At 37.0% G+C, this 8,933-nt stretch overlaps 2 protein-coding genes across 2 annotated transcripts in view; one reads left to right on the plus strand and one right to left on the minus strand.

The window, feature by feature from the left end:
• LOC110266157 overlaps window positions 1-410 on the minus strand; it is a 4,794-nt gene extending 4,384 nt beyond the window's left edge. The window contains exon 1 of the mRNA XM_021110209.1: window positions 354-410. Coding sequence (XP_020965868.1) covers window positions 354-410 — 57 coding nt within the window. The remainder of the gene's footprint in view (window positions 1-353) is intronic.
• Window positions 439-2,042, plus strand: LOC107631433. Its single transcript, XM_016334880.2, has one exon. It carries the CDS (start codon window positions 866-868, stop codon window positions 1,751-1,753), a length of 888 nt encoding a protein of 295 aa, XP_016190366.1. The 5' UTR covers window positions 439-865; the 3' UTR covers window positions 1,754-2,042.

Genomic DNA, 8,933 nt, shown 5'->3' on the forward strand with positions numbered 1-8,933 from the left:
TAATCAAACCGGTAAAATAATAACAAAAATTTTTTTATTTTTATTCTGTCCCTTATTATTTCTTTGTCAATTTCTAACTCTCTGTTCTATTTTTAGTTTTTAACCCTCCTTACTTTTTTTTAACAGAAAAAATTTCGTATAAAAAATAACCAAACACATCTTTATCTACTTATCTGGAATTCTCGATTTCCCCGTGAAAACCGAAACGCTTCCTAAAATCTACCAATAAACTCATGCTATTAGAGAGGGTAATCACTAATCAGTCAGTTGACATGATGAGAAATTTAAAACTAAGATTGATGTCGTTATCGGGCCGTCCACCTGTCTCTCATCACAGCCTCTACTCATTGTACCTCACTACCTCCTCTAAAAACCCTATTCCAGTTTCCCAGTTTCAATCCATGTCGCATTGGCACACGTGGTCACCATCATCTGGAAACCACCCTCTCTCCCACCCAATCCTACGGTCAATTCCATACTCCCTCTCTCAAAACCAAAAGTCCAAAACCACCCACACAGTCCAAGAACGCAAACTGAAATTCTGAAACAGAAAATGCACACCCCCTCACCTACGCCTTACGTGCCCCTCTTCTCCCTCTCCCACTCTGCACACTTCCCCCTCTCATTGGTTCTCTCTGCTAACACTCTCTCTTCCCTCATTGCGCCACGTCTCCCTTAGCCACCCAATCATACTCTTCCTCTCTCTCATCACTGTTTCTACACGTGTTTTTTCTCACACGTGTCCCTTTCATAGTTCCTATATAATCAACCCCTTCCTCCTCCTTCTCACCTTGTCTCACTGTTAATTCTTCTTTCCTTTCCCCCTTTCACTTACTGTTAAAAAGAAGTAAAGAAAACAAAGAATATGGATGGTAGAGGAGGGTGCTGTATTGCTAGGTACGCGCCTGGTGCGTACGATATGTCCAAGGTGGACAGGATAATGCTTAGGTTTCGCCCTATCGCTCCCAAACCGGTGGCCGGAGCTTCCGCCACCGGCGTTACGGCCTCTGATGGTTCTTCGTCGGAGAGCAGTGACGCCTTCTCGAAAAGCTGCGGTAGAACCAAAAGAAAGTACGTCAGAGACAACAACACCGGCAAAAATAATAATAATAATAGAAGGACCCGCCGGAGGAAGACAACGACGTCTTCACCGGAAAATAACCGTCCGGCGCCGGTGATTACTCTCCCTTTGCTTCCAGAAACTCCTGATCCGAAGGAATCACACAACAACAACCACAGCAACACCAACAGCAACGGCAACAACGGCTTGAGCAAGAACGTGCCGGTGTGGCTGAGTTTCGAGAACTCCGGCGGCGGTTCCGATCCGTACTGGTACGGCGGCGCGTCGTCGTACTCGTGCGTTACGGTGGAATGCGTGACGGACACTTGGAGAGAAGGTGAGGGGTTACAGGTGCTAGGTGGTACGGACGAGGAGCGGAAGGTGAATCTTGGTGACGACACGTGTCCAGGGTTCATATCGGACGGTTACGGGAGAGTGACGTGGACGAACGGCGCGTACAGGGAGATGGTTGGGCAGAAAAATGAGGGTGCGGTGGTGGTGTTGGCTATGAAGGTTGGTGCAGTGGTCCCTTACCCTTGTTCCTTCACGTGCAGGGTGAGGGTGGTGCAGTTCCATGCTGGCAAAGAGAGAAGCGCTCTCACAGTTCCTTGTGATGTTTGGAGAATGGACTTTGGTGGATTTGCATGGAGATTAGACGTTAAAGCTGCTCTTAGCTTGAGATTGGGATCCTAATTAATTGTTAGTTATCATTATTAAGTAAGTGGTGATAATCTTTTGATGAGTTTGAGTTGATTATCCTAGGTGCTCATATAACGAGTGTCACTCAAGTCAAGTGATGCTTGTTCTTTTTACTATGGTTTGTGATGCCTTGTTGATAATCGTTATGCTTTTGGTTTTGTTATCTCAACTCTCAAGTGAGAACTGTGAATATTAATCTATGATGAGAGAGCTACAGCTACCATAGTTGTAAATCGTTGCATGCAACCTTTGTTATAATATATGTTATGATTTTGAGCAATTATTTTTTAGCTTTGGAAGAGTTTATATATTTGAATTATCCACTGCCGTAACCATGTAAGTTCCCCAGTGTCCACTAATTCTCACTGCCCTATATTATATGAATACAAATATCAATTTTGTTACATTATTAACAATATTTCTAACAACATTTCTGTCAATTTTTGTCAATTTTTATTTATAATTATATTTAATAAAAATGTTTTTGTAGACATCCATTATATTTAATAAATTTGTAAAGGGATAGCTGATTCATACTGATCCCTTGTTATTAAACACAAAAGGGGTCGAAAAGGTGCTAATTAGTTAATCAGTTAAATTATTATTATTATATATGCTGCTTAAGATAATCGAATAACATCATTTAATTAATTAATAAAATTATGATATTTTAATTAGATTTTGGTTCATGTTCATTTTCAATTTAGTATAATGGGATGGTCTGGTTGAGAGGAAAAAGGAAGAAGAAAAATGAAAAGCTGTGTGTTGGGGGAGATGGAACTTCTTATTAGGTAGGAGTGGGACACATAGGTGTTAAAGAAGAGTTAAGATTGGAAGTATGTATAAAACATCAATTCCATTCAACTCCAATTTACTAACTTGGTATACCATTAAGCGATGGAACCCTGGCGCAAGGTTATTGCACCACGTTGCTGCATCCAACCCAAAGCATGTTTACTTTTGCTTTTCTAGGATCAGATTCAGATTTTTCCTTTCCTCTTTCATATAAGAAGAAATATTTAATAATAGTAAAGTCTCTTTGTCCCTTTTTCCCATGCTCAAGTTACAGCTACTATTCTCTCTGTCAAAAAGAAAATAAATAAATAAATAAATAAAAAGAAAAGTTACAGCTACTATTCTTCCAGCGTTTCTGCCTGCGTCAATGTACTCCTTATTTGGTCCTTGCTGTCCTCAATTATTTATTGTAAGAAATTTTTACCACCTTTTAAGGTTATTAAGAAAAGGATTTAGTTTTATAGTATTTTTTTTATGGAGGAGTGTTAGAGAGTTAGTAATTTTTGTAATTTATAGTTATTAATAATATTTTTAATGGTGTAAAATTTTTTTAATGGTGTAAAATTATTTATTTTTCTTTTAATGATTATATGTTAACTAGAATTTAATAAAATTGCTGGTTCCTAAATTTTTTTTTATTATAAAATAAAAAATGTTTTATTTCCTAAATCTAAGAAAAATAAAAAGATATTATTTATTGAAATTTTTTTTATTTCGCATACAGTTCGTCTAATGTCTCACCAAGCTGTGTGATGTTTCATACGGTTCATCCAGAGATATCGTAAATTGCACCTAACAAAAATTATAAATACCGATTGTGAGATAAATAAAGTGTGTGTTTGGATTATAATTTGTAAATGGAAGTTTGATTAAAATTAATTTTGTAAATTTGATGTTGATGAAAAATAAGTTTATGTTAACATGATTTATGTTTGGTAATTTTTATATTAAAATGGATTATAGTAAAATAAATGTTGTTTGAATTATATTACTCAAAATCACTTTTAGATAAAAAATTATTAAAAAAAATATCAATTTAAATAATTTTTTTATATTATTCTATCATTTTATTTTAGATATTTAAATAAATTTTATTAATCAAACAAATCTGAAAGATTTTGATGAAAAAAAATAAAAGGAAGAACATATACACAAAGAACTACTGTGAGAAAGTTATATGGCTACTTGCAACCTTTTTATAGAAAAAAAATGAAGAATAAGATTGGTAGAAAAGGAATAAATTTCTCACGTGAACGTACGTTCAGAGGTGAAAGCACTTCTGGTTTAGAATTCTAAAAAGTTGCCAAACATAAAAATGGGACATTCAAGACACTAAAACTGTAACACCTTACCAAACAGAGATTTACGCTTAAGTCGTAAAACAAAGGTGGTGTGATATTACGACATATATATATATATATTATAATAATTGAAAGAACGTAGTATTCAAGGAGCCTTGAAGAATAGGTAAAGCAAAATCGTAAAATTAAAAGTGCAATACTCAGAAACATATATATACAGAAAGTATGAACTGGGAGTGGTCAAGAGTACAAGATAACAAGCTCCTAACTCAGCCTGCGAAGCTAAGGTTGGCTGGAGAATACATATATATATACAAAGCCCACAGCCAAAAATACACAAAAGAGGTCCTAGTTCTCCATACACCTCTAAGAGGCACAACAGTAAAAGAGGTTATCAGGAGAGTTCTATACATATAATCATATAGATAAGCTATACATCAAAATAAAGTCCCCAAAATGATCTACTTCGCTGTAGAGCTCCAGACGCCTAGCGAGGTGCCTCTCGACCTGCATCTGAAAAACAACAATATTGTACGGTGCGGTTCCCAGAATGGTAAATGTGCCATGTACATAAGATATAAGGTCTTGAAAATGCTAGAGGCAATCCTAGAATGCCAACACTCAGATTATAAAAGCTTAAAGAACTAAAGCAGAAACCATAAAATCAGGGTGGTCCTCTAAGGTTTCTATCTCAACTAAAACTTAAACCTAACCCTCAAACCTTCTCCTTTCCTCCAATCTTCCAACACCAGAGAACTGCACAGACAACCAAACAGACAATAATGAAAATAGGTAGAATACAAGTACTGCAGGTAGCAAGTATAACAATTAACATGATAAGTTCACTTAGGCATTCCCAATTAATGCATAAACAAGAAATTCACACAATATGCATATGATGCATGCCTGCCATATGGCTGATGAGTCTCATCTGTCGGTTATCAAGCCAACCCGACAAGTCTGGCTGCTAAACCTTGGACTGTCCCCCGATGCGCATCCCCAAGAGTCTATGCATAGCTTTTTCTCATATATAAAATTGCTCAATGGAGGTTAACCATCTCGGGAATTTATAAGTGCCCGGTCATCCTTACGTCGTAGGGTCAACAGAGTATCGAGTCTCAACCTGAAACACGTGGCGGCAAGCCACGGTACTTTACCCAGGAAAACTCATATCTCAGATAATAATTTCATATTCCTTCATAAACATTTCATAATTATTCATTATGGCTGTAACATAACATACACATCATATATTTGCACATTTATACATAGTTTATCATAACCCAGAGCAAGTGGGATGAAACCACAACCCTTGCTTCTTCCCGGAGAGCCTCTATACTAACTAACTTGGAGCAAGTGAGGTGAAACCACAACTTTTACGTCTACCCAGGAGGTACGTTCCCATATGCTCAGGAGGAACAAAGGAGGGGATCCTAACCTCCCACCATCTCGTTGGGGGCGATTTTACAATACTAGGAGGAACAAAGAATGGGATCCTCACCTTCCACCATCTCACGGGGTTGCACTTTCAAGAAAGAGTGCTCAAGTATATATATATATACCCGACCTCCTCATACCTAACTCGTCATTTCTCAAGCTTTTTTCATCTCCAAGTTACCACATTTTCCTAGCTTCATCTCATTACTAGGCATACCAATAAGATCTAGGGGTTAAAAGAGTAAAAATAGAGGTTTAGAGGTTTGAAATTAAGCTTTCAAACACAAAATTAAGTTTGTTGAAAACAGGGGTCACGCGTACGCGTGGGCCACGTGTAAGCGTGGGTGTGCAATTTGTCCATCACGCGTATGCATTACCTCATCCACTACGCATGCATGCCGAACGGAAATGCCCATTCGCATATGGAGGGGTTTGCGTACGCATGTATTGCAGATTAGTCCAAAATGGCTAAGTCTGCAGAATTTTAGTTTTGCCTACCGAACTTTTGACGCATATAACTTTTTTGTTTTAAAACATTTTTTATCCATTCTTCAAACAAAATAAATTTCACCGACCCAATTTTCATATAAAATAAGTTTGAAACAATTTGGGGCTTTGAAAACCAAGTTATGGCTCACTGAAGTTCGGCCAAAAATAAGATTTTCACAAAAGTTCATAAACCTCTATTTTCACCAAAAACAAACTCAATATCAATATTCTATACATATAAACAGCACCACAACTTATCATTTAAAACATCACAATTCCCACATCCTACCACAATCAACCATACCTCAATTTTACATAATCTCATACATAAATCCCTCAATTATACCCACAAGATCATCATTTATTCATCACATACACATATACATCATTATCACCTTATCATTCATCTCCAAATCATCATTTAGCATTCCACGTTCATCACCACACCAATCACCACTAATACTCAACCTATTTTAACAATTATTAGCAAGGTACTAAGTATTTAATCACATTCATGCATCCACACCTATCCTATGGTCATCTAGCCTAAGTTTTCACAAGACATTATATATTAAATACGAGAAACCAAAACCATACCTTTGCTAATTTCGCCGTATAACCCGAGACACCACCAAAAGGCACAAAATACAGCCCCAAAGATCCAAAATTTCCAAAGCAATGACACCCAAACTCCACCAAGTCTCCAACGTTCACAATTAAGCTCCAATTTACATATATACACACCTAATTCACATTACCACAAATATATATCCAAAACTTAATACCCAACGGACAAAATCAAGGAATTAACTAGGGTTATAAGATTCTCACCTTATTCAAGCACCAATGAAGCAAGATTAAGCGTTTTCCTCAAGCTAATTCGAGCCTAAACACCGTAATTAAACAATTTTTTTATCATAATTGCTCATAATTTTTTAAATTAGAAAGGAAGAAATTGGAATACAGAAATAGTTTTATTACCTAATTATTAACTGAGCTTTGTAAAGCTCAACGCTGTGGTTGCGTGGCCGCAAACGGTGCGGCGATCGGAGCTCAAAGTGAAGAGTTATGTGGGTTTGATTATGTGAGTGAAGGTTTGGCTATGGAAGAGTGTTCTTCCCCCTCCTTGGCCGAGTTCTGCGTTTTGCATGCAAATGGGCAAGACAAGTGAGCTAAGTTCATTTGTTTAAATGAATGGGTTGGGCCCATGGGCCTGGTTCGATCCGTTTAGCCCAATCTTGGGTCAAATTCTTTGAAATTAGTGTTAAAATTCTTGTTTTAATTAGATCTATTTTATTAAACTATAAATTTATTTTTCTAATTTCTTTTATTAAAAATTAATTTATTGATTAATTATTTGCTAATTTTACGGGGTTTACATCCTACCGACCTAGTTAAGAATTTTGCCCTCAAAATTAAGATTGAGTTACCTGAAAAGAGGTGTGGGTAGTCCTTCCACATATCTGGCTTGAGTTCCCAAGTATGTTTTCCAATTCTAGCTCCACTCTCAGCATCCTCTGCTAACGTAACTCCTCCTCTGCGTAGCTGTTTGGCAATGGTATCATATTCTGAATTCTAACCGAGGTTATTTGAAGCGTTAGATCCTCCCTTAGTTGCACTGGTTCAGATTCTAATACGTGATTGGCATCAGAAATGTACTCCTGAAACTGTGAGATGTGAAGTACGTGATTGGTATCGGCTATTAAATTCGGGAACTAATACTAAGATGTTTGATGCTCCAGTCTTAAATCAACATAGAGGCTTTTAGCGCACTGTGAAACCTCACCTTCTTTTTGATGTATAGTTTCGTTAATATCTCTGATAAAAAGTTTGCTCCAATGGACGGAATGGACTTGGTCACTTAATCCATGATTACCTAACAGCATCACCTTCTATCCTAGACCTCGACAATCTATTATGAAATCAATAGCTATTCTTTTTCACTTTTAGTGTAGAACCTTCAATGGTTGCAGCATTTCGAATGGCTTCTGGTGGTCACTCTTTACTTTCTAACATGTCAGCTACTTAATTACATGTGCCGCCACATCGTTATCATTCTGGGCCACCCAAAATATCTTCTTTGAATCATGACACGTTTCGGTAATTACAGGGTGAATAAAAAATCCGTTATCGTGAGCTTCAGACAACAGTTCACGTGTCAACTTTTGACATTAGGCACACTAATCTCTTCCTATACCCTCAAATTCGTTCCTTCATTCCTCCAAGTTCCTTTTCTTGTCTTTCTCGATCTCTTCTTGATTTCCTTGTTTAACAGACTTCAATATCCTTATTAACTCCTTATCCTCTTGCTGCGTTCTTCAAATTTTAGCCTTACCACTATTTAAAAATTGCAATAGATTCAGTTTGATACTTTTAGCTACTTTCTCTATACCCAACTTAAGACCCTAACTTACTTAACGGTTCTTCCTCTTTGGTCATCTAAACAATACTCAGAGACTTCTTGCTCAGGCCTCCGTCACCACTTCACGATGTCGTATTCGCACGCATCCTAAACCCCTTTGATAATGTAGCACAAAAATTCTGAGTAGTTAATTAAGTTTGGGTATTATGATTATTAGCACTGAGGTTAATCCTTCTCTCGAGATTCGAAAGCTCTCTTCGCATTCAGGCATCCATACAGACGGTGGATTCTAGCGCGTTAACTTACTAATAGGTATTACGGTTGACAAGAATTTAAAGCTCCAAAACTTCTCTTGATTGTGCACACTTACATGTTTCACCTTCCGCATCCAAAAGTTTTGCTCTAATGATGAGCGGATATTTTATACGCTTTTTGGCATCATTTTCATATAGTTTTTAGTAGTTTTTATTTAGTTTTTATTAAGCTTTTATAGGTTTTAGTGTTAAATTCACATTTTTGGATTCTACTATGAGTTTTTGTATAATTTAAGGTATTTTCTATCTAAAATTGAGGAGCTGGAGCAGAAGTCTGATTCAGAGACAGAGAAAGCATTGTAGATGCTATCCGGATCTGACCTGCCTGCATTCAAAAGAGCTTTTCTGGAGCTATAGAAGTCCAAATGGAGCACTCTCAACGGCTATGGAAAGCTGACTTCCAGAGCTTTCCAGAAATATATAATAGTCCATACTTTGCTTCGAATTAGAAGGCTCAAAACTGGCATTCAACGCCA

This window comes from Arachis ipaensis, chromosome B01 (genome assembly GCF_000816755.2).
Source record: "Arachis ipaensis cultivar K30076 chromosome B01, Araip1.1, whole genome shotgun sequence".
NCBI classification, from domain to species: domain Eukaryota; kingdom Viridiplantae; phylum Streptophyta; class Magnoliopsida; order Fabales; family Fabaceae; genus Arachis; species Arachis ipaensis.

Excerpts from the sequence above, each read along its gene's own strand:
- LOC107631433 (XM_016334880.2), top strand. The coding sequence starts at position 866 with ATGGATGGTAGAGGAGGGTGCTGTATTGCTAGGTACGCGCCTGGTGCG.